The following is a 26,229-nucleotide window of genomic DNA, read 5'->3' as shown; positions in this document are numbered from 1 at the left end:
CATTCACAGGGGGACCCGATGAGTTCTTGGTATTCATGTGGTGCTTTAACATCTTACCCTAAGCCTGGAACAAGTATTGAATCATTGATAAAATAGTAGCGCCTGGTCAATCCTGACACTGAACCATGAATTGAAGACTTGACACAGCGCTTCATGGTTCTGCCTCTACAAGCTACAGGCTTCGATTCTCTGTGGAGAATATAAAGGTAGTTAAAAAAATGAATGCAAACACTACATGGAGTCTGGTAAAACTTAGGCTGCATTAAAAGCTGATCATTTATCCAGGGGTGTAGCACCAAATTCTGGGCGCTATGTGTAAACCGAATCTGTGGGCCCCCTGCTCTTTCTCTCATGATCCATGTCCATTTCACGCACCTTTTGTGTCTGTCTTACTTTTCTTTTTTGAAACCCCAATTTCCCTTTTTCGGGGGAAACATATGACAGTGTTAGTTGGTTCTCCAGCAGCAGAAGCAGTCACTCACTCAGCTCTAGCTGCATTTAGTGAAAAACCCTAGTGCAGGGGTGGACTAAACCATTTTGTGCCAGTCTTTTAACAGTCGATTTAATTTAGTTACGGCTCTAATTACTTGGAGAAGAGAACTGCAGACAAAACCAAATGTTTCATCCGAGGCCCTCATCCAACTGGGGCCCTGTGTAATCAGACCCACTCTTTCCCCTACTGTGACGCCCCTGTGTTTATCCTAAAATTCTCAAGTAATCCTGAAGTGTGGACTTTAATCTGTCCGATAACGTTTGTGAAACCATTACAACTGCAGCCAACCCTCACTTAAGGTATTGTTTAGCATGTGTATTAGCCCTTGTTAACACATTAATGGGATATTAAAATTGTCTTAGCCTATATAACTTACTATTATGTTACTCAAGAGGGGATTTGGAGGTCAAATTCAGAGCTCTCTTAGTATTGGCATACATGTGGCTTGTGTAGCTATACTTGTCTTATACTTTTAAAAATATGCTTAAAGTTTTATGATGATGCCTTATCATGGTAGCTGCATAGACTTAGCCTACTTATGCTTATAGTCTTCTGTGGTGGTCTACATGAATGTTCATGGTCTATTTGGAATTACGCAAACATGTGTTTATGTGAATGGACGGGTGTGTGACATGGTGATAGAAAAATACTACATGCTACTATGCATTCACTTAGCGAGGGCTGTACCTCAGCTGCCATTGGTCGATGCTGTATTACGTCAGGTAATGGGGCGGAGCGTGTCTGTTTGATTGGCGTCGTGTTCTCTGGTAGTCTGCTGCGGGACCAGGACAGACAGCTGAGGGGGGGCCTGAATGTCCAACCGGGACGGTCGGTGGACTACCGCGAACTCACACGCACGATTCACAGGTAAGTCACGGCTCATGATCGTATTTGTGATGCGAAGATTTTAGATTCATTCATCCTCTGGCTTCCAAACAGGAGACAAAGACACTTTGCCGTGTTTGAGGTGCAGTAGAGTTTGACAGAAAGGGGAGGTTTGCCCCCCATAGAGCCCGCTCTGCTGTGAGAACAGGCTTTATTCACACACAGACCACTCTGCGTCGGGCGCCCATCGTGGAGTGGGACGAGTCCTTTCCCTTTTCCTGCAGATCATGAGGAAGGATACAGCGGATGGGTTGTAGTCCTAAGTGTGCGCACGCTACAATGGCTCGGATGGGTAACAAAAAATGGCCGCACGTGTGGTGAGATCGGTGCGAACGTACAGTTGTCTGGTCAGCCAGAAACGGCGCAAGCGTCTGGCACGGATCTGGCGCACGGTTCAGAGCGCACGGTATCTGGCGCACGGATGTGGCCGTGCGTCAGAACCGTGGCGTCGATCCATGACTGGGAAGACATGAGGAAAGAGCAGCAGGTTTTGGTGCTGACAGGATGAGGTCGGAACGCGCCACCGTCCCGAAATGATAGACTGCAACATCTACCAGCAAAGGATAGTGGGCTTGAGAGAAGACACAGAGAGCAGCAGGTCATACACAGTATCATGTGCACTGGGTAGAACATGTCCTCTTGTTTTGTTGTCTAGAAAAACTTTCACAACAGATAGCCTATCAACAAAGCTTAGTTTGATTTGAGCTGATGCTGAATGAAAACCTAGAGGGGGCACCGGTGATCTGGCACAGCCTGACGCAGCCAGACGCTCCTATTGATTTTTACTTTTGTCCACCACTGAAATCTATGAGTGCTCTACCTAATAATAATGCTCTAACACGATGTCAGAACCACTTTTTGTGAGCACTTAATCGAAACATGACACCACTTCCATATTACAGTAGACTACAGCTCTCAATGAATCTTGGGACTTCCTTTGCTCGGAGGAGCACAGGGTCACTTGGCAAGGTTTATAAGCTGTTTAGCCTCGCGCACGTGATTGGGGAAGCCCATGCACATACGCAACATCCTTGGGGATCCTTCCTGGGAGGGGCAATACAGGCCACCAGACCACTGTAGAGGGGCTGCATGGATCTTGTTGCATCTAAACCAGAGTTTATGGATCTTTCCCTCTTCCTTTGAGTCCTGTAAGAAGCCCTAATCAGATTTGTTGAATCTAATAGGAGGAACAAAAGGAGGAAGGGAAGGAGACCGAGACAGTTTAGTGCATTAGAGTAAATCTGCAGTCCCTGGGCAGGGATATCCAGCAAGAATCCAGGATGACCTTTATTGTTCTGCTGAAGTAGGTGGAATGAGGCACAAACTTCTCAGCCCTCATATGCATATCCCTTCCTGTCAGCAGGAAGGAGAAGAACATGAATTTCAAGTGGAACAAATGCTGCCATGTCAGAACACACTGTATCAGAGTTGTCTGAATCATTCAGAGGCCAAATCCAATGCTCAAAAACCTCTACTTTTCCATTATTAATACACAGCTATGGAAGAGATAGTACAGAAAAAGGATGGGAGGGGCAGAGCCTGAAAGAGACAGAGAAACGTACACACACACACACACACCCATACACACACGAACTGGAGTGACTCACACTTCCCAGCTATGAACAACACATGTATCAGAGGGTTGTTATCGACACACCTTTCATCAACCGTCCCTGTTCTGCGCCAGGCTGCACCTCCCTACATTTAACGCATAACTGACCCTGTCACAGTAATCATGAGCTAACTGCATCTCTGTGGGGGAAGTACATAACTGAATGACTAACCTATACAGAGAGGAACGCTAGCTCGGAGGGAACTTTATGTAAAGAATTGCTTCAAGGCAAATGTTTTTGGCAGTTTCTTGCTGCAGCCTATAGTGCTGATTCGCCAGATTTCGTCCATCACTAAGGCCTTAAAGGGGCACGCCACTGCAGATAAACAATAACATTATACATGTAGCGTGAGATAGCTTGGTTTTAATCACCTCCTTATGACTTTCATAACCTTAAAAAAGATGTTGAATCTGGGATGCAGCACTCTGATAAAACTCCACAGACAACAGACTGATAAGGATGATAATATGATGATGTATGAGAGATAATAACCAGCATATTTTCTGATTAAAAAGTCATCTGCGGATGACATGATTTAAGGTCATCATGTGAGCATACCAGCTGAAAGTCACATTCACTTGAACTGGAGCTGCACCAGTGTAATACACACACACACATGTACACAAACACAGTATAACCCTATGTAGGAGACGTCTGTGTTTGCAATTCTTGCCAGTATAAAAAACTAAGACAAGATGAGCTTAGAAAAAGGCAAATACGCAGGGTAAACTCATTAGAGACTAATTTCTTTTCCTTATCATCTCCTCCCGCTCTCCTCTTACCATCCAACACCACACAACATCAATTTTCCCATTTTTAAACTTTGCAGTCATGTTAAGTGAGGTTGCATCACTTCGCCCTCCCCCGTCCCCTCCCTATCTCTTCCTTAATACTAATGATCAGTAACAGGAGGCCGGGAGGGGAGAGAAGACTGAGAGGAAGCAGGCACAGCCATGTGGCGGGTTAGATTATGTCATGAAGTGCTCATTATTAAGACCACTGTGCATTTGGTGCCGAAAGGTTTTGACGAGGCGCGTAATTATATCATCCCAAGCTGTGTTGCAAAGTGCAGACACCCCACCAGCTGGAACATCACCGAGGAGCAGAATGAGGTCATTTTTTGGTGATGCTGGGAAAGTGCAATGATGCAACAATTGATGTCTTTGTGTTAAATGGCGGTAGTTCAGATTGCAGTGTCAGGTGAAGAGCAGAGGTAAGCATGAATCAGCAGAAAGGTGGATAAAGATGCATCCTCATCTTTTGTCGAGGAGTTGGGGAGCCTGAGGTGATTCGATGAACTTTTCACCAACAGCTGCAATATTAGGTTGAAAACTGGTTAGAAAACGTGGTTATGATAAATATTCTGCTGATATGGCCATCTTGGAGGTAGCAGTGTAATCCTCATATTGGGCGGCTGTGTTAACACATGGAGTGACCTACATAGGGTTTGTCTGGAGGCAGAGGGTGATGGGTGTGAGGAAGGACAGGATGGGGCTTGTTATGGGGGCTTGGTTATATGAATAGCCAGTCATCACACACAGACACACATACACACATGTGGGTCCACAAATACACACTGCTTCCTTGAATATCTTGTGCCCCTCCAGCACTCACTACCATACTAGTTTCATACAGCGGGAGCGCTGCAGCTCAGCACTCAGGACAGTTTGGTAATTGCCCTTCGCTACCCCTGGAGTCAGCCAATGAATTGACATCTGGGCTCTCGGGCAGGACAGAGCTCACTGGCCTCTTTTGTGATTCTCAAGTCACTGAGAGGAACCGAGAGTGATGGCTGCTCTGAGAGCTCTGTGCCCCCGGCTCTGCGGTGCACAGGGGGGAAAGTTTTTGTCAGTCGGAAGAAAGAGGTGGAGAGAATGTATGGACAGGGATTGAATGGATACTGCAGGATGGATGCCCGATGGGCTTGACTGTGTGTGTGTGTGTGTGTGTGTGTGTGTGTGTGTGTGTTTGTTTCATGACCCCCTAGGGATGTAGCCTCGTACTCTGTCCGAGACGATAAATTCACAAAATGTGCTCACTGAGACACAGAGTCGGAGGTAAAGTGAGATTTCCTGCTAGCGTGACTAGAACTGGAGGAATTAAAACCACACAGCCTGCCGATGTTTGTCTGAGCGTGCATAACGTGCATATGCACACACACACACATACACGCACATGCACACGCACACACGCACACAGGTTTACATGTGTGAGACAGCAATGATGTTTTGTACAAAAACAAACCCTCTGATCCTCCCATAATCCTGCTTCCATGAGCTGTCCATCATCTGAGTGCTTGGCAACCAGGGGGCACTCAGAGGGCGTTTTGTTGGCTCGTCCCTGCCTACGCACCAGCCAGTGGCAGCCAGGATCACAAATGACAACTTCCTATGATTTTCCCTCTGTCCCAAGAGGAGGACAGAGGAGCAGACGGTGGTGGCGATTAAAGGACATCAGGGGAGTCCTGAGTCCGGTGCATGCTCTGAGTTTAAATCAAAGTGAGCAGGGTCGACCTGGCTAGTGAAACATTCAATCGTGTGTTGTAATCCAGTTTCTAGTCCTTGAGATGACCTGGCTTTTGCATGCATGTGCACACACAAACTATCCATGTCTATTCTATGAAAAGCATTCATGGACATTCAGATTTTTAAAAAAGTCATTTAGTGCAACTATCACAACAGGAGCTACGGTCATCTTGCAGTTTGTGGAGACAGTGAAACGGATTATGAAGGTGTTTGTATTCAGCGACCACTCCCACCACCCTTTTCTCTCTCTTTCTCATTTCATCCTCCCAAGACTTGAGAGGCTTTTCCCACAATGCTATTTAATCTTTAAGGATTCTCCTCTATGTCTCCTCTCCTCTCTTTCATGACTCCCAATGTGCCTTTTATCTCTTTCTTATTCTCCTGCTCTGAATCTCTTCTCCGTCTCCTCCGAAAATTCTCCCACTCCTCCTGCCCATTTTTATCCACTCCTCTAAAATCAAGTTCTGACCCTTCCCATCTTTTCCTACCCAGATCCTCTCCTCTTCTATTCTCTCCTCCCTCCCCTGTTCAGACCTTTGATTGGCCCGGCCTGGCTCCTGCCCCGCGGTGCGGTTGATTTGGTGAGGAATTGCGCCGGTGGCTTTGCCTCCATTAACATTCTTCCAAGGGATATCTTTCACTTCCAATGAGCGTGCCGAGTCTGATTGTAATCTGCGTTGCATAATGAATCGACCTCTCACTCTCTCCCCCTTCCTCTCACTTTCTCTCATGCAATAAAGAACCAATTAGCTCCAGTATGATGGATAAAAGACCCCAGAACAGCAACAGGGGAAAATAGCACATCAGTGATGAGTAGATGTCCCTTGTGTGCTGTAATCACCTTGTAAATGTTTTGGCACTTGGGAAGCGTTGTGATCGTTTCCAGCAGAGACTGGGTTTGCATGACCCAGAACAGCAACAAGCTTAAAGGCATAGTTCGTATTTTTTTAAGTGGGGCATGAGGTATTTATCCATAGTCAGTGTATTACCTATAGAAGATGACCGTTGGCACGCCCCCCAGTTTGGAGAAGCAGGCGGGAGCACCACCACAGAAGCTAAGCAATGTCCTGTTGTGGACCAAACCTTGCAGAACACAGGAGTTAGTCTATCGTTGCCGGTTAGTTGGTTAATTTGATTATGTTATTGTGTGACTTTGGTACTTTAAGGGTTAGTTAGAACCAGAACTCCTGCGCTCTGCAAGGAAAAATTGCTGCTTTGTCAAATGAGTCTGATGGCTTTGAAGAAAGCCTAGAAAGGGCTGTCATACAATGACATATTGCACTGACTATGCATAAGTACGTCATACATCCCCACTTTAAAATATCCAAACTATCCCTTTATGGTCAAAGTTTAAGGTGTCAGTGTGATCTCCTCTTAAGAACATATACTTAAATACCAATATTCTGATTTATAGGACGTTTAACTGATGCTTCTACACACTGTTTTTACAGAGTGAGTAAATAGAACCTGTGATTTTTATAGGACAATCTTTCCAGGCACCACTCTATCCCACCTCTCCTCGGGGCAAGAGAAACAGGAAGATAGAGGGAAGGAGAAAGAGGCTGAAAGAAATGAAGCGTGAAAGAGAGATAATCTATTGTTTTGTGGGTGATTGCAGGCATCACTTATTTGTAATCACTCAATTTCATTGTGGGTTTTTTTGTGCTGGCTTGCATTTTCTAATGGTCCATTTCACAATGGCTATTCAGAGCAGCATAAATGGCTTTAGCTGTGCCAGACTTTGCAGTTTCTGTGAGACAGATGATGCTCTAAACATTGTACAGTAGGGTTGGGGTTGTTGCAGGGGAGTGGGTCCTTTAGATTCATATTCAGAGTCACTTATGAACAGAAACCATAGAGGAAGAAGTGAGGAAATGACCTTTAAAACTGGTTTTGGGGCTAATGCAGATACCAATACTTGGGAATTTGTTCTGGTAACTTGAGCCCGACAGTTCATTCAACTTGGGAATACCATAACAATTTCACAGTCTGCGTCGGCAGAAGTAGTTTGCGCTGATGTCACCAAACTGTTGACAGTAGAATTGAACATGGTTTCGAGCACCTTTAGGACTCCTCTTGACTTAGAAGTTGAGGTTGACAATTACTTTTCTGGTGAAGATCATTTGAAGCCCCACAGTAGGCACAGCATCTGCTTTGCATATTAGCCAATACCTACAATGATATGGATAAATCTTTGTTGAGGTAATATCAGCTAATAATACAGATCTTTCATTATAGAGATCTAGTTCTACATAAAGCGCATAATGAAGGTGTGTATGCATATGTCTGAGTGCGCCAGTGAAAGTGAGAGCAGTGTCTTTGTGGGAATAAATGCAAACCGCTCTGTCATTACTCAGAGAATAGTGGCCATTTACTACGTTAACGGCACAGTGCCAGCTGATGATGCAGGCATCCTTGAATAGCTGAGGACAATGAATCGTCCCGGATGACTCTGTGCATCGCTCTGAAACGAACAACGGCCTCAGTCTGCCGACGAGACTCCTATCTTGCAGAAGACGGGGGATGACATAGATAGATGAAACAGATAATCCACTGGGAAAAAGACGGAGTCATTGGGTGTGTGTGAGGGATAAGCTTGAGAAGGAATCTGAATTCTCAAGCAAATGTGTGTGTGTGTGTGAGGAATGATGAAAACTGGTGAGCAGCAATGTAAGTAGGACTGAATATTCGTGTCTCACAAGGATGAGTCTCACAGACTTTTCCCTTTCTGTCCCTCTCTCCAGGTCTTCAAAATTGACTGATGAACAGCCAGTAGGACCAGGGTTGGGCTACACCGACTGGCACAGGTAAACACAACTTTCTCCTCGCCTCGTCTTCGGCACCGACACACTGGAGATATTTAGGCACATGTTTTCTGCATGCTGACATGATTTTGTCAGTTCAGTGGGAGGACTGCCAGTCTTTGAAGCTGGGATCTGCTCATCGCTGCTCTTAAAAAAAACTTTACTTTTAAGGAAGTAGAGAGGCAGCTGGTTTTCCCGTGTGTTTATATGTCCATGTGGATTACACGGTTGGTAATACTTTCTCTGTACTTAAAGGGCCATGCTAGTGTTAATCTAAAACTGTGAAATTGAATTTTCAGTTTTATATAACAAAGATCTGAATATATTCATTTGCTGCTTATGAATTTCACCCAACTATGACTAGCAGAAAGCACATATGTTATTATTGGCCATGTTGGGTACAATTATATTTTCATCAAAGCAGGGTAGTGTATAATATTTACAGACTTTGATTTTGTCTTCATAAATCTGATCGAGGGTTCAGCCAATCATACACATTTATGCTGCCTTTAAAAATACCTATGTGCTATGTACAGAACTCACATACACAGCATCAGCACATTGCTGATTAATTACCCAATTTTGTTAATAAAACAGCACAATGTTATTTTGCTCGTTGTAGGCGTGGAGCTTGGTGTTCAGTTATTTTCTTAAAATCCCAGTTAACCTCCCACGATGCTTTGTTTTGGAGCAAACAAAGCACTTATCTTTGTTTTCTCCTCACACAGCTGTTCTGCCTCATTTAAACCCTGCGTGAACTCAGCTCTCATCTTCTTATTTTCTAAAGAGGAACAATTAGGTCGACAATTTGGAGAAAAGTCAGATGTGTGATCAACAAACCGTGAACTGCATTTAGTTTTAGAACACTGTATTGTTGTCCGAAGGGGAAAATCCTCAGTCACACATGGTTACAATAGGCTATGTCAGCAAGGTGTACATCAACAAGCCGTCGCCAATCACACTGTTAGCCGTGTAAAGATGTTTAAGCGCAGGATATGGTGAGAGACGGAGAGAGAGAGAGATTCTGTAATCCCGTGCTTTCGTGGCCGGATTAAAATCCCATGTCCCGGGTTGGGGGAGGGGTTGACTGGTCATGTTGAGGATGGGTTGGAGGGAGAGGTAGGGTGGGGTGGATTAAAGCCTACAGATCTGCTCCTTGCACAGCTGTGTCGCTGTGGGAGGAGCCTCTTTTATGATGACTCTAAACAGTGGGATGTAGTATGAGCTGCCTCCTCTGCTTCCCCTCTGTATCTTGACAGCTTTGATATTTCAAATTCATGAAAGGCAACCAAAAAAAAAATTCTGCTAAGCTTTTGAAACTGGGTTGTGTTATGTCATACCATAGCTAGAACTAGGGCTGTGAGATATGAGGAAAATATGCAATATGCAATAATGTTGTTGAGTATCATGATAACGATTACTTGGGATAAATAAACAGATATTGAAGAGTGCTCAGTTCTGCTTTTTTAAATTGGTTGTTGAATTCTTAAAAGATGAAAGGGAACTATTTCTTAAAGGCTTTTATTGAACAAATTGAACACTCGACGGAAAACAAATGACACTAATAAAAAAGAATCATAGTTACATTTTAAAAGTGCAGTTTTCTGTTGATCTAATCTTTCATCTAACTAATTAAATCCCTGAGTGCAACACTGCGCTCTTTTGCGATGTATTTATTGTGCATTGTGATGATGATAAAAAAAAAACAATATTGTGTAGGACTAGCTTGAAAACTCAGGTGTGCAGTGGCTTCTTCTTAGCCTTGCTCATGGCGCAGCTCTGGGTCACCTGACTTCTTTTCTAGCATCACTAGAAGGTCAAAGGTCTCCGGTATCCAGTGAAATATCGCAACATGTACGGGATAGATTGGCACAAAATTTGATGCATGCCCCGGATCAATTGTAATAACTTTCATGATCCTGTGACTTTTCATCTAGCACCACCATCGGCAACATTATGCCGAACTACAGCCTCACAGAAATGCTAGCATGGCTGTAGACTGTCATTGCCATTTATTTCAAAGACAACATTATTGTAAAATGTTTATTCTATGTGTCGTGACGATTCATTTTGAACATCTCTGTAAAATAATTATCTAATAAAACAATACTCCCACTAAGACAGTATTGCACCATGCACTTTCCCCAAAGCATTTTGGCTCAGGCATGCAGCAGTTTAAATTGCAACCCCAAAATGTGCATAATCCAGTCAGCACCTCGTGTTAACTGACTTAGCAAGAAGTAAGGTCGTGAGGGCACATTAATTTAAGAAGAAAGAGAGACCGAAGGAAAAATGAGAGGGGAAAATAAGCTCCCATTAGGCTGACACATGCTGCTTTAAGGAGGTGGACGACCGCTGGGGGAATACGTACGAGCACAATCTGCACACGCTGAGAGTTTCTGCACATTGCTGCAGCGGGGCGTCCAAAACCATGAGCGGTGTGAATGAGAGAAAGACGGAGGAAAAGAATGGGAATGTAGGGTCAGGCCCCCTTCAGTAACACTTATGTAAGATTACTTACATAATGACACATTCAACTGGTGTGTATACGTGTGTGTTTGTGTGCGCGCGTGTGTGTGTGTGCGTCTCTGTCTAGACAAGTGGGGCAACTCGACTTTGGGTGGGGTCGGGGGAAACAAGAGGAAGGGTACTCAAGCAAGCCCTCAACAGCAGGAGAGGATTGTGGGATTATGTGTGTGTGTGTGTGTGTGTATATGCGTGTGTGTGTCAGTTATCAACAGAGGGTGGGGGGGTGATGGTTAGGAAGGGAAGGTATTAAAGCCAGAGTGGAGGGAGGGGACTGACAAGCATTGAATGTGTCCACATCTGTGTATGCGATCCAGCTTTCTACCTCTCTCTGTCTCTTTTCACGCCTGTCTCTCTGAACTTATCTTCACATTAGCCTCTTCCCTTTTTAAATTTCTCCCCCTCATCTTTCCTCCTCCTCTCCACTCCTCTTTCCCTCCTTGTCTCTTAATATCCCCTGATCTTAATCCCACTCTATTGTCGCTCTCTCTTTGTGTTGCTTTGCTTCTCTCATTCTCTGTCCCCAATCCTGTCTCTCTCTGTACTCTCTGTCTCTGTGTTTTCGGGAGTTTAGCGGGTCAGCAGTGCCAGACAAGACGATTGGAGGACAGAAGACATAGTTGCAGAACTACTGGTGGTTTACTAGTGGTTAGCCTTAGAATACTTGTGGCAGCAGAGAGGAAGAAGGAGGGCTTGGCGATGGTCACAGCTATGGAGGATGCCTGTCCCAATGGGGTACGGGAGGAGAAGGAGGAGGTGACGCCCCCGGGACCGCCTGGTGTGGAGGGGCCCCCGGCAGTGCAGTCCACCCAGGAAGCAGATGCGTCTGGAGGTGAGGAAAGGAGGAGGAAGAGGTGGGGTGTCACCTGGGAGGGGGGAGATACTGTAGCTTTTGATTTTGTTTTGAAACTTGAGATGGAGGGATTGATAGAAGTGTGTCATGAAAAATTAATAACCTTAAGGCAGTATAGTTAGTCAGGTACCTCCTACAAAGTGGTTGTCAGATTTTTCTTTAAATGTAAATGATCTGATGATCCTTTAGAGCTCTGTTGCCCAACCTTTATTGTCTGATGTATCCCCACAGCCCCGTCAGATGAACTTAAATACCCCTTCATCATTCTAAAGCTGTTCATTGAAATTCATCTTGAACTAGATGCTATTTGACACTATATACATTATATAAAACAGTAATATATTCATGAGTGAACTGTCTGTGTGAAGGTGGTTTGGTCATGTTTGCATTTGGATGACTCTCACACATGTGAGAAAAGCTGGACACTTCTTTATCCATTATGTCAAACATTCCCCTTTACATCTATGTATCACTTTAAACTATTTTATCCATACATTTAGCTGTTTATTTCAACCATTTATCTATTACTTTTAGCCGTTAACTATTCAAAGTGTTTATAGCTAACTATTAGCTTTAGCTAACTATTTCAACTCTCCATCGATTATCTTCAAGTTTAATAACATTTTAAGTATTTATCCGTTACTTTTAGCTGAGTTAACCATTTCAGCTCTTCATCCATTATTCTAAAGTTATAGCAAACATTTCAACTGTTCACCCATTATCTTAAAGTTTGAGCTAACATTTCGACTGTTCACCCATTATCTTAAAGTTTGAGCTAACATTTCAACTGTTCACCCATTATTTTAAAGTTTGAGCCAACATTTCAACTGTTCATCCATTATCTTAAAGTTTATCCATTGTCTTCAAGTTTTGGCTATTTTGACTGTTCGTCCATTATCTAAAAGTTTGAGCCAGCATTTCAACTGTTCATCCATTATCTTAAAGTTTGAGCTAACATTTCAACTGTTCGCCCATTATTTTAAAGTTTGAGCCAATATTTTAACTGTCACTCCATTATTTTAAAGTTTGAGCAAACATTTCAATTGTTCATCCATTATCTTAAAGTTTGAGCTAACATTTCGACTGTTCATCCATTATTTTAAAGTTGGAGCAAACATTTCAACTGTTCATCCATTATCTTAAAGTTTATCCATTGTCTTCAAGTTTTAGCTATTTTGACTGTTCGTCCATTATCTAAAAGTTTGAGCCAGCATTTCAACTGTTCATCCATTATCTTAAAGTTTGAGCTAACATTTCAACTGTTCGCCCATTATTTTAAAGTTTGAGCCAATATTTTGACTGTTACTCCATTATTGTAAAGTTTGAGCAAACATTTCAATTGTTCATCCATTATCTTAAAGTTTGAGCTAACATTTGAATTGTTCACTCATTATCTTAAAGTTTGAGCTAACATTTTGAATGTTCACCCATTATTTTAAAGTTGTAGCTAACATTTCAGCTGTTTATCCATTCTCTTAAAGTTGTAACTGTTCACCCATTACTTTAAAGTTTGAGCCAACATTTTAACTGTTCATCCATTATCTTAAAGTTTGAGCGAACATTTCGACTATATATCCATTATCTTGTTTTTGTTTTTTTAAATGTAGTTTTTATAACTGTTGACCCCTTACTCTGAGCTATGTATTTCAACCCAACACTTTATGCATTATCTCAGAAAAGTCAACTATTTATCTACAGAGCGCTCCAGGGATGACACTTTTTTTGCAGGATGACGCAAAAGTTAACATCGCCCTGGTTCCCTCATCAAAAGGCCTTTGGGATTTTCCCATTGGATTTTGGATTTTTGCAGAAAATAAGTTCAGTGTGAAACAAAGGTTTATGATACTTACATATTTTGTTCAGCAAGATAATCTTCACAAATGAACACCACGTTCATGATTTTTGAAGCCCAAATGCAATCACCAAAAGTAAAAAGCTAATGTTAGGCTATAAACAAACTAAACTACGATCGCATGATGTAACGTTGCCACAACAATGATCGGTGTGATGATGTTGTGTAATCTTATTTAGCCTCTTGTTAGCAACGGCCTTTTTTAAGACACATAAAGTCTTCAAAATTCACGGGTGGGGTACTTACTGATGTATTTTATGTTGTAAAACAAAATGTGAAAATCTCTGAAACCAACAGAACATAACCACAGCCCTTATTTCAGGCATCTAATGAAAAACCTATTGACTTTGAGACGAAGTAACCAGGAGCGCTGAAATTAGACCCACTTTTAGCTCACAGTTACGTCTCTCTGCTCCCTAGCTGACTAATCAGAACGTTTTATGCATTCTCAGCTGCAACAGGTGGTGTTCAGGTGCTACACCTGACTCAATATATAGTTTTTTTTCTAACTAATAATGTATTCTTTTTTCATATTATTATAGCTAGTCTACAATCTTTTTACTTACCGCCTAGCATATGTAGAAGTACCTCCTGGGGCACAAGTACCCCTGGTTGATTATTTTCCCTGGAGGCAATTCGGTTCTAAACCTGCACCACTGAGAGAAAAAACACTGGAATATAATTTGTTTGGGGTGTTGATGCTGTTGTCCTCCTCTGATCTCCATCTTGTCTCACATTCCTTGAGAAACAGAGATAGGAATCCTTAAGCAGGGAGGTTCGACATTGGCATTCACCACACACAGTGCTGGTAGGTGTAGCCTACATACAGAGGCGGTGGTTAGATGGTTAGAGAGACTGCAGGCAGACCACAGTGGCACAGAGGGAGGAATTAAGAGCAGGTAAGCAGGATGATTCATTATGTATGGATGATGAACCAACTGGGGGAATAAAAACCACTCTACTGTAGCTGTCCAGTTGCTGTTATCTCGTAGCTTTTACAACTTCTTCAGGCCAGGCTTAGCAAGAGGCTCGTAGGTGGTTGTATCTCCATGCCATATTTCATGGGATTATGGAGACTTTAGGTAGGAGGCTTTAGTTCATCTCCAATCTCTCACAGGATAGAAAAACATCTCAGGGTTGCTTGTTAGGATGAGAAATGTACACACAAGTACACGTGGCAGGGGGGCTGTGGACGGGCTGGGATGAGCAAACATTCCTGTGGCCGAGGACGCGGTGACACAATGAGCTGACCGAGTGGGTAAAGGTCATCACAGAGCACAAAACTCTGCGTCCAGCTGTGTTTTTTGTTTTTGTATTTTTGAGGTTCTGTAGTCAGATTTGTTCAAGTATGTTAGTGAGGTCAGTCGGATGAGTCATTGGAAAATTGGTAAATACAGTATTCTTGTCATTTCAGGAGGTTCCGTGACTTATTGTAACCGTGACTGTATTGCAATCAAGGTGGTGGCTTAATGCTTGTTAGTGTGTGTGGATGTGTTTACTACAATTACAGCTCTGCTCTGAAACTTTGTGTTTACTCTAGCTTGCGAAACAAAGTGTGGGGTCCCTACAGGAACTGAGTATCCTTCACACACATATTATGTATCTGAATTAGATTGTGCTCCTGTGTCGTCATGCAGCGGAGATATTGCTTTACGGATACACAGGTTTAACAGTCTGCAGTGCAGTTTTTAACCTCCCTCCTCTGTCCTTCTTTAAGAGGATCATAAATATTTAAGGTTTGTTTTTGCATGGAGCCTTCTGTTTATGCAGCCTGTCTGTGCTCCATGGTTTTCAAGCCATAGTGAGGTCTTCTTCTCCCATCTCCCTCTCTTCCTTCTTAATCATACGGCCGTGCAACTTTTGTATGCATGATGAATGAATGATGAGTGATAAAAAAATTACACTGTCAAGCTATAGATAAACGGATGTGGGGTTTTTGCACTTCTTGTGCAAAATAGAATTTAAAACAAGGTTCTAAAATACAGAATTTCATCATTCATATTTGTCAAGGTAGCAGACGTGCCCCATTTTTCTAAATAGGAGAGTGTGACTTGACTTCATGACACGGGACATGAGTCAAGGTCGAAGACGATAATCAGAGAGTGAATCAACTGTACACACGTGCTGACTGGACATATTTACTCCCCACATACGGGTGTGATGACACAGAGAGGCACACATACGCACGCACGTTCCCATGGCTTTAAGTGTCTTAAATGGGCTTATGTTGGCTTTGCGACCCCAGCATTAGGGTGTTAGTCGGCTGATACCTACAGTCCACACCTCTCCCTCTCTCGGCTTGTGTGCACAGAATACAAGACTCAACAGAGTTCATTTGTTATGATTCTTTCTATGATTCCTTCTGCTCCGGCATGTTAAATACGTATGTGGGGACTTGCTGTATATACAGACGTAGCTTTGATGTGATATTTTTGGCGGCAGGATGTGTGGCTGTACAGAACTCTGTATTAAGTGAGTAATATGGGCTTCAAACTCAGCCGTTCAAGGTCTCAGCATCATTATGTAATATTTATACATGTCTCTTAAATCAAGGCCTAGTTTTGCAGTAATTGAGTACCATGAAAGTTCGAGGTTGATCCTGACATTCAGAGGCCAGTTTGTCCTTCTCTATCTCTCAGTTGCTGCATTATCTTAACTGATCTTGGGTGTGTGTTTATGCTTTGTATGACTTTCACGCCCTGCTCACTCCTTATCTTTGTCTCTCTGTGTTTGTCTGTGTCTTTCCTATCTCGACCCATCCATCCAGCCATGCAGCAGGTGTTAGATAATCTGGGTGACCTGCCCACCTCCACGGGCGCCAAAGACATCGACCTGCTCTTCCTGCGCGGCATCATGGAAAGTCCAATTGTACGCTCCCTGGCTAAGGTAGCACACACACATAGCTCGGGGTGAGCGGCAGTGAGCAGACTAACGAACCGCTAGCCACCTCCGAGCACCCACCCACCCCACCCTGCGCCGCACTTAATCTGCTCCCAGCAGTGCTTTGCTCGCTGTGGCTGAGGTGCTGAAGTAAGACTTTGACTGACAGTCACTGCGTCTGCACACAGATGACTCGCACACATGCAAACGAACTGGCAGTGACCGAGTGATGCAGCTTTACACTGCTGTGCCTGTTATTATAGACAGTGCATGTATACCAACACCTCTCTACACAATCAGTTTGCTCGCACACACATCTTCACTGCTGTAGCAAATCTAGTGTTGAGTGAGTTCATTTAGAAGACAGCTACAGTTCTTTTAAAACAGGCTGTTGTCGTTTTCCACCATTCAACTTATGACTTACCATAAACAAACACTTTTAACTTTTAACACAAGGCACCTGTATTTAGAATCCAATCTAATGCAAGCAATCACAACTAAACTACAAAACTCACACATCCAAATGAATACTAACATACACAAACAGTTATAACAGAGCAAAAAACACGACTACCACCTCTCCACATCTGCCCTCCCTGAGCCTCTCTGTCTCCCCCAGGCCCACGAGCAGCTGGAGGAAGTGAAGCTGGAGGCGGTGCAGGACAACAATGTGGAGCTGGTGACGGATATCCTGGGAGACATCAGCAATCTCAAGGTGAAAGACGACAGCGCCGCCGAACTCTCCAGGATTCTCCAGGAGCCGCATTTCCAGGTGAGGCGGAGCAAACACTCAATGGCGTACACACCAAAACAAAAAGCCATAACTGGATTTCAGGAATTTTTTGATTATGCTGTTGTAGCATAACATATAGGCTGATACACTTTGGTTTCCTATTTTAAAGTCAATATTACTGATCATATTACTATCTGATGTGCACATACTACTACTAGTGTAGTTAACATTTAGAGTTCCACAACAATCCTGTTTTAGTGTGTTAAGTATCTGTGCGTACATGTGTTAGGGGATTCATTTTTCTTCAAATAAACTGGTTGTCCTTTTCCTTAAAAAGTCAAATATACAGCTTTAATTTGAAAAAATTACATGGTTTGTCGAGTTCAAGGGGTGGCTAGTTGTTCCCTTGCCAAAAGTTAGCCTTACTGTGGAGGGTTTTTAGCCCCTTCCCCGACAATCTATGCCAACATGGTTGTTATTAATGGATGCCTTAGGTTGTCCAGTTTCACAAGATACCACAATCTTAAATGAGCGCTCCGCGGCCTCAGTAATGTCGGCCTCCACTTATTTTCCCCCTTCAGCCCCTTTCTTAGGGGCACTACTGCACACAGGTAAAGGTAAAACAGACAAGTTTTCTCCTTAAGAATGACACCTAAAGCTCAATTTCTCCTTAGCTGAGGGATTTTCACAGTTGCATAGAATCCCTTAAAAGGTGTCCTTAGTTAAGGAAAAATGTTAACTCACTTACTGCGTTGAAAGAGATTTTACAGCGTATGGTTTGCTTGAACTCACGCTTGTGATGCCTGTTATTGTCTCACAAAGTTGGTTTATGGTTAGATAGTGGGGAAAAATGGCAGAAGAAAAGAAGACAAGAAAACCATGTTGGTCAGAGGAGGAAAAGATTATACTTCTGGAGGAATGCAATCATAGAAAGCACAAACTACAAAGTACATTTGATCCCCAAATACCAGAAAACAGAAAGTGATTACAGGAAGAAATTGCAGCGGAAATGAATTCAGTCAAATCTACAGTGTAAAATCAAAAACATATTTATTGGGTTCTCCTCTCCTCGGGGTGTGATTGTTTTTTTTTTTATTTATCACCTTAAACTCTGTCATGTTGGAGGTAAGGTAGAGTCAGAGATACCTCAAGGGTTTTTTTTGTGCTTTGGTTGCTATGGTCCTTTGTGCAACAGTCTAGGGATTCCTTAATTATAAGACCAAGACGAGGCGAAAACCATAAATGCTTAAGTGAACATTTTAACCTTAAGGAGAAGACTTAAAGGTATTTTGTGCAACCAGTTTTGTTTTGAGGAAACTTTAACTAGGACTTAAAGGAAAATCTTAACTTAAGGTGTGCAACCAGACCCTCTACATTAACGCCCTGGCTATTGGATTGAATATTGAAATAATGGACAGGTGCCAAGTGACACATTTTTTGACGACTTTTTATTCAGTATTTTTGCAACTTTTTAACACCACTGATTGACACTGTAAATAAATATGTTCTTTGCTCGCTGTACTTTATCGTTTAGCTACCTCAACAAGCTAAATTATTGCAGGAATACTGTAACACGTCACTATATGCATGTTTATGAGATTAGTCTTGATATTTTTTCGTCCAAAAGTTTATAGCACAGTGAACGTTAAGCTCAGACTGCAGTTGTAATGTTTTGACTGTAGTTACAGTAGCACAGAGCTGATGTTTTGGATCCCGTCCTCATGCATCAATAGAACATTAACCTTTATCCTTGGACCTACCAGGGGCTTTACACAGGCTCCACCAATAGGAGTTAGACTTCTGAGCCCAGCGAGGCCTCTGAACAAATCAGAGCCCTTTGTGCTGTAAGCTGAAGGATAAGACCCTGTTGACCTACTGAGAGTAGAGAGACGTGGAGGGAGGGAGTGGCGGGTTTGGAAGAAAAGAGAGAGGGAAACGGATATCGCGCTGAAACATTGAGTGTGAGTTTTTTTCTGAACCACAAACTTGTCTGTTTGTCTAATTGTTGGGAAGATATTTTAGAAAGTAGTGCCAGTGGCATCTGAAAAAACAGGCTCGGATGAAAGTTGCAAACCAAGAATTAATTGATTAGATTTTGGTGCTAATCCATATTTGGGATTTGAGCCATTAGATGATTAGTTTTTGTTTGTTTGTTTCTGCCACAATTTAGGCACATCCACAACTTCTAGTTTGGTGTTTAAACAGCTTGGTGTTCAGATTTTATTTATTTATTTATTTATTTTTCAAATCAAACCCAGAAGACACATGATAAATAAACTGTAACAGATGCCACAGGATTGCAAATTAGACAGTGAAGTGTTGGTAAAAGCGTCTGCTGTGCCGTCTGCCCTTGAGTTGACTCTGCAGTTATCCTACGCTACCATTCTACCATCTGTCCTCACACTCTACCTTTTAGAGCTGTTATCAAAATTTTGCTTCATAAAATCAAGTTGCATGTTTGTTTACATCATTTACAACAAGCCCATGCAACTTCTGCTAAACACTATTCACCATGGCCACAGGTTACAATTGCAGGGTAACGCCAAATGCTAAAACACTGCGTAACAGTCATAAAGTCAGCAAACTGACTCTCTTACTAAGACAGTAATTACTCTCTAAAGCTTGCTAACATTAACCACCATAAGCTACAGGTCATACCAGACCAAGTCATGCTCTGACAGCGACACCACAGAGTGTATTGACTTGAACATGTGTGTGTTTTATTGCACATGAATTCAACGTTTCATTTGTAAGAGGAAGAATGTGCTTCTTTTTTTTTTATTTCGTCATTACTCCCTCCCTCTTAATTTGTCCTCCTCTCCTTTCAGTCTCTTTTGGAGGCACACGACATGGTGGCCTCTAAGTGCTACGAGGTCCCGCCCCCAACTGAGACTGCCAATGATGCGGCAGTGAACAGCGCTCTGATGCAGGCTGATGCTGTGCGCATGATTGGCATCCGAAAGAAGGCCGGAGAGCCACTGGTGAGCAAAGAGGGACAGCCTGAGTGTGTCTGCATATTTGTGTGCGTGTGTGTGTGTGTGTGTGTGTGTGTGTGGCTATTGCTGGAGGGGAGTGGTTGACTACACAAATGACCAAGTGAATCACTAGGGGTGTGAGTAGATGGGTTATGGGTGAAGGTGAGTGAATCAGTGTGTGTGTGTGTGTGTGTGTGTGTGTGTGTGTGTGTGTGTGTGCATGCTACAATCAGATATCCTCAAGTAAACATCACCCTGCTCTCTTCTCCCCCTTTCAGGGCGTGACATTTCGTGTGGAGAAGGATGACCTTGTCATCGCTAGAATCCTTCACGGCGGCATGATCGACAGGCAGGGTCTGCTCCATGTGGGCGACATCATCAAGGAAGTGAACGGGAAGGATGTGGGCAACAACCCCACTGAGTTGCAGGAGATGCTCAAAGACTGCAGCGGAGGGATCACGCTGAAAATACTCCCGAGCTACCGAGACGCTCCCGCACCTCCGCAGGTAAACACACACACAGGAATCTCATGTGAGATGATCATGTAAACACAAGCACGCACACTTATGTAATGAGTGGCAGATGTTGGGCAGTGGTACAGGGCTGGTGATGTGTCCTGCGGCCCTCCCACAATCCCCTGCGCAGGAATGTGAACCCTGGGAGCCCTATTAATAACACTCCACATGCTATCTAGGTCACACTAGTTGTTTCTGTCTCTTGCACACACTCCAAACACACACACATGCTCTCTGTAATCTCATGCTCCCTCACATGGAAAGTACAGTAATATATGATATTTTTAGATATTCTCCCTCATGCGTGCACCACACATTTTTTTGTCATGGCTCCTGAGTAACAAAAAGAAAAGATATTTTGCATCCTGAACAAATGAGACATAGGCTTGGAAATGCATAGAAGGGCTACATTGAATGAAGAGCAGTAAAACTGAATTAGACGTAATGCAAAATCACATTCTGCTCCGCGGCTCAGGGCGGCCTGCACAGTATATTTTACTGGCTTGTTTTATTGCTTCCTCTCGCTGCTTGTTTAATCGAATACATCAGCCAGAGCACTTACCCTTCCTGGCAAAAGCCCTCTACTGTTGGCGCAGCGTGAACAGCTGTGTCGGGTGCAGTGTGGGACGTCGGACGTAATGGGTGTGAATGAGACACTGTTACTGTGTCAGTGTGTGAGACAGTGTGCTCAGCATGAGTCTCTTTGTTTTTGTTTATTTTGATATATGTGTGTGTACTTCATCCAAAATTGTCATCAAATCAGATTTTTATTTTAAGCGAGCCTGTGAATAGGAATTAAAACTGTGCTTGTGTTCATCACAGGTGTACGTGCGGCCGTACTTTGACTACAACCCCACAAATGACAACCTGATTCCGTGCCGGGAGGCGGGGATGGCCTTTGCGAAAGGCGACATCCTTCAGATTGTCAACAGAGAGGATCCCAATTGGTGGCAGGTGAGCTTTCCTCCATTTATTTCCTTTGAGTGTGCAACATTTAAAATGATAGGCTCATAAAGAACTGTGAACTGATGTGTAATTTGTGCCAGGCGTGCCATGTGGTCGGCGGGGCTACGGGATTGATACCCAGTCAGTTCTTGGAGGAGAAGAGAAAAGCTTTCGTCCCTCGAGACTTTGATGGATCAGGTATGTTACAGGGTGTCTGCAGGTCCTTAAAGATATTCTGTGCAGGATTTTGCTCATACAGAAGCAATCAAACACATACTTGAAATAGCATACAGCCTGGTTGAAAGCATTTTATTGTTTAACATTACAACATGGTACAGCAAACGTGAGTAAAACAAGCAATTTAGGGTCCCAAGAACTAGTCAGAACTTGGTATCTGTCGTGTCTGGCAGGGTATATATCTGCAGAGATTCTGCCCTCGGCCTGTATTTTCATATTTTAGTCTTCGTTTTTGTGCTTGAGGCTTTTATGGTTGTGTGCCCCCATAGCGCTCAGATGAGAGTGGAGCTTTATAAAAAGGTAGTAACCAGGTGCCAGATCATAGTCAGCAGGCATCCGAGAGACACAGCACCAAAAAAATGCAAATATAATGAGGTGAAATGCCAAACAGCAGTGTATCTGGGGTTGGCTTTTCCTTTTATTTTCACTGGCGAGCGTGTTTCTTAACAGTAACAGACAATCCTGCATAGAATACCTTTAAAAAGTATTAAAATGTCTTAGTATATAGCATATACTGCATATACTACTTACTTTTATACTCACCTATAATGCTTGAATAAGGAAAAGATGACTCAACTAAAACATCTAAATCTTAAATGTGTATAAAAATGATCTTGAAAAGGTTTTAAAAAGCCTCATATTTAACTGTCTGATACCTGTAGACAGCCTGCGTTAGTGTGTGTGGGATGTTGATATCTGACCTTTGAATAAGCCCTGTGACTGGTGCTGTAATTAGGCTAAAACGTCCCAAAGTTTCCTGTTTGTCTCTGTAGCAGTCATAAGGTTGAAAAGATGGACTGGTCTAAAGTCTGTCAATTAGACCTGTGTCATTTCTCCATCACTGAAAACTGATTTAGAGGGCCAGCCAATGTTTCAAACAGAAAATGGTCCACGCCTGCCCCCGTCTGGCCAAATGCTGTAATAGCACAGACATAAATGTTGCTTGTTTTGCAGGAATTCTTTGTGGAACCATAGCTGGAAAAAAGAAGAAGAAGATGATGTACCTGACAGCCAAGAATGCAGGTCAGAAGACTTTCCATGCTGTTGATATTTATCTCACATCTTTGGTATCTCTTTCTCTCATTGACTAATAACTGTGCATGTGTTTGAACAGAGTTTGACAGACATGAGCTGCAGATCTATGAGGAAGTGGCAAAGGTGCCGCCTTTCCAGAGAAAGACCCTGGTTCTGATTGGTGCTCAGGGCGTGGGCCGACGCAGCCTGAAGAACCGGCTGATGGTCCTCCAACCCACACGCTTCGGCACCACTATACCATGTACGTCATATTTTTGTCTGTGTCTCTCAATGCCTCCACACCCCAACACACACACACACACACACACAAAAATGTTTTGATCTATACAAACATTTAACTGAGTGTTTCCTTAGACACTTCACGGCGGCCCCGTGATGATGAGCTGGACGGTAACTCCTACCACTTCACCACAAGGACAGAGATGGAAGTGGACGTGAAGGCTGGCCGCTTCCTGGAGCACGGCGAGTACGATGGGAATCTGTACGGCACCAAGATCGAGTCCATCCACGAGGTGGTGGGTACAGGACGCACCTGCATCCTGGATGTCAACCCACAGGTAAGAGGAAGTAAAAAAAGAAAAACTGTGTTGAGTTAAGTGTCCTTTCAGAGACAACTGGTAGCATTGTCAGGTATAAACATTGGAATATAAAGAAGGGACTTTTTACAAACACGAGAGATTGATTGGAGAATGAGAAATATTTTTATAGATTTAAATTTATTTCTGTCTCTCTCCTCAGGCTCTGAAGGTACTGAAAACAGCAGAGTTCATGCCTTACGTGGTGTTCATTGCGGCACCAGACTTTGATACTCTCAAGGCCATGCACAAAGCTGTGGTGGACGCAGGCATCACCACTAAGCAACTCACGGTAGGTTAACACATCATCATTTACAATACACACACTGAGACACCCTCAAATAAGCAAGTCAGACCTGTGAAGTAATACATTCACACATCTGTATACACACCCTCATGGGGCGTCAACAGACACAGCCTAATCAAATGAACTTTAAAGTTAGTAATACAACACTGTTAACATTTAGTAAAAGTTTTTTTTAAGTAAAACTAGCATTAGTAGTGCGCTTCCTTCTGCGTGGTGATAAGGTAGGTGGGTATAATTCATTAGAAAGAAAATAGTTCCTACATGAAACTGCTCACAACAAGGTCTGTGGATTATCTTAAGTAACCCGGTCATGATTTCTGGAAAGAGACATTGCTGTTGAGTTTTTAAAATGTAGTTTTTGGCGCTATAAGCACCACAAGCTGAGTGCCATCTAGTTCCATTATATTTGAGAGAAGGCAGACATCTCTGTGGCCGATATCTACAACCCTCGGGAACTCAGTCTAGACAGATAAATAGTGTCATGATCAGACATCCAGAATGTCTCATTACGCATTGACCTCCTGAGACAAAATAAGAGACGGTTCCCTGCTGTTTTTTGTCGTGTTTGTTACTTCTTGAGATGCAAAATACCACTGGAGACTAACAAATCATATCCTCAACAACCAATCATTTATTCAGTCACCATTTATTTGCTCACCTGCCATTCCTCTGAGCAGTAACTCTGACACATGCAGGGTATGTCCCTTGCATATGTTTCCACGTCTCACCTGTCCTCTGTGTGTTTGCAGGATGTGGACCTGAGGAAGACAGTGGATGAGAGCGCCCGGATCCAGAGGGCTTACAGCCACTACTTCGACCTGACCATCGTCAACGACAACCTGGACAAGGCCTTCGAGACATTACAGGCCGCCGTGGACAAACTGTGCAGTGAACCCCAGTGGGTCCCAGTGAACTGGGTGTACTGAGGACCGGCTACAGTGACCAGTCTGAGCGGGTCACGCTGACCTACCAGAATGTCTGTGACCACAAAGGCCAAAGAAGAGGAGAAGAGGGCAGAGATACTTCTGCGAAATAACATAAATAATAATAAAACAAAAAATCAAATAGCTCTTTCTCCTCTTGGGCCTGCACGCTGTGCAACTTTTTTTCTACTCAAAACTCAAAGGGAAAGAGTGCTTATTTATTTTATAACTTTTTATGAAAAGATCTTTCTATTCAAGGTGGAAGAATGAAACAAAAAAATCTGGTCACGTACTTGGGCCATATTTTTGCATTAATTTATTGTTGTAGTTACTCGTCTTACTTTGTAGTCGTTTCCCTTGATTTCATTTCTGTCTTCGTGGACATCGAGGATTTTTGGTCACCATCCGAGCTCTAATATGAGGACGAAGAGGGGGAGATGGATTAGAGGATCTTTGAGCAGTCATTGTCCAAGAAACCTGTCAGTGTCGCACATCATTGCCATACCTGAGCAACCTGTAGCGGTTTTATTTTCACGTCCAACTTAATCCTTTAGTGTTTTTAATGTAGCCGGCCCTAAACTCTTTTATCAGTGTCCTCAGCGGGATCAACTGGGCAGAAATAAAGAGGTTAAAAAAAGGCCTGTTTTCGCACAACTCCTCCGATATGTAAAAGAAAAACTTTATAATGTACTTTTTCAAGATCAAACACTGTGTCTGGTAATTTTTAGTTTTGTTTTCTTATGCTAGTTTTTCATCAGTGTGGTGATTTATACGTGTAGGGTGTAGTGTTTTGTCACATTTGGTCCATTGATTTGTTTTTAATTACCCTGTGATCAGCCTGTCTGTCTGTCTGTCTGTCTGTCTGGAGTGTGACCATCTACATTGTTGACCGTCATCTTTGCTGTCTACATACGCCAATTTGTTCAAGTGTTTTATATATGTGAATGTGGCACAAACCACTCCCTCCTTATGGTCCTTCTCTTAAGTGTTGCAGTATGCCAAAGCCCTGTTCATACTCCAAATAAAGTTTGAAATTCACTGTTGTTAAATTTGATTGGTATTTCAACAACTGGCTTTGTAAAGGTACAAGTCGCCATATAGCTTTGGATGGTAAGTTCATCTAGCAAAGCCAAAGGGTAAAACTAAAACTACTGCTTGTGTTAACCTGTTAAATCTTTCTCAAATTAAGTAAAAAATACATCCAAAAGGAAATTACAGCCTCGAGGTCATATGCCTCCACTTACCAGTTACAGTTTACATTCATGTCTGTGAATACTTGAATGCTTCACACACATTAAGTCAGTATCTAATCAAATATGTCCACTTCTCTTTCTGAGATATGGCGCTGAAAAATAGCTAGAAAAGTTTTTGCAGAACATTATGATGTCATAGTGAAGTTGACCTTTGACCTTTTGGATATAAAATGGCATCACTTCATAATTTTATCCTATTGTACAGTGGTGTGCAATTTTATCACAATTAGCATATGAATTCTTGAGTTATGGTCAAAAACGTTTGTGAGGTCACAGTGACTTTGACCTTTGGCCACCTAA

General features: G+C 42.9%; 1 protein-coding gene across 2 annotated transcripts; it reads left to right on the top strand.

Annotated features, from left to right (window-relative positions):
- The first annotated feature begins 1,236 nt into the window (after positions 1-1,236).
- Positions 1,237-25,719, top strand: pals2b (protein associated with LIN7 2, MAGUK p55 family member b). Of its 2 annotated transcripts, XM_050035292.1 has the most exons (14): positions 1,237-1,360; positions 8,261-8,323; positions 11,421-11,678; positions 16,319-16,419; positions 17,051-17,203; positions 19,993-20,145; positions 20,418-20,645; positions 21,477-21,608; positions 21,701-21,797; positions 22,791-22,859; positions 22,951-23,112; positions 23,226-23,428; positions 23,610-23,738; positions 24,503-25,719. In XM_050035292.1, the coding sequence occupies exons 3-14, from the start codon at positions 11,546-11,548 to the stop codon at positions 24,677-24,679; spliced, it is 1,737 nt and encodes a 578-aa protein (XP_049891249.1). In that variant the 5' UTR covers positions 1,237-1,360; positions 8,261-8,323; positions 11,421-11,545; the 3' UTR covers positions 24,680-25,719. The 2 variants fall into 2 exon arrangements, with proteins under 2 accessions (XP_049891249.1, XP_049891251.1); XM_050035294.1 differs by lacking the exon at positions 11,421-11,678.
- Positions 25,720-26,229: the final 510 nt, after the last annotated feature.

Source organism: Epinephelus moara, chromosome 22 (assembly GCF_006386435.1).
Source record: "Epinephelus moara isolate mb chromosome 22, YSFRI_EMoa_1.0, whole genome shotgun sequence".
Lineage (NCBI taxonomy): Eukaryota > Metazoa > Chordata > Actinopteri > Perciformes > Serranidae > Epinephelus > Epinephelus moara.
Note: the sequence above shows the minus strand (reverse complement) of the source record. Positions and strands in the feature narration are given on the sequence as shown.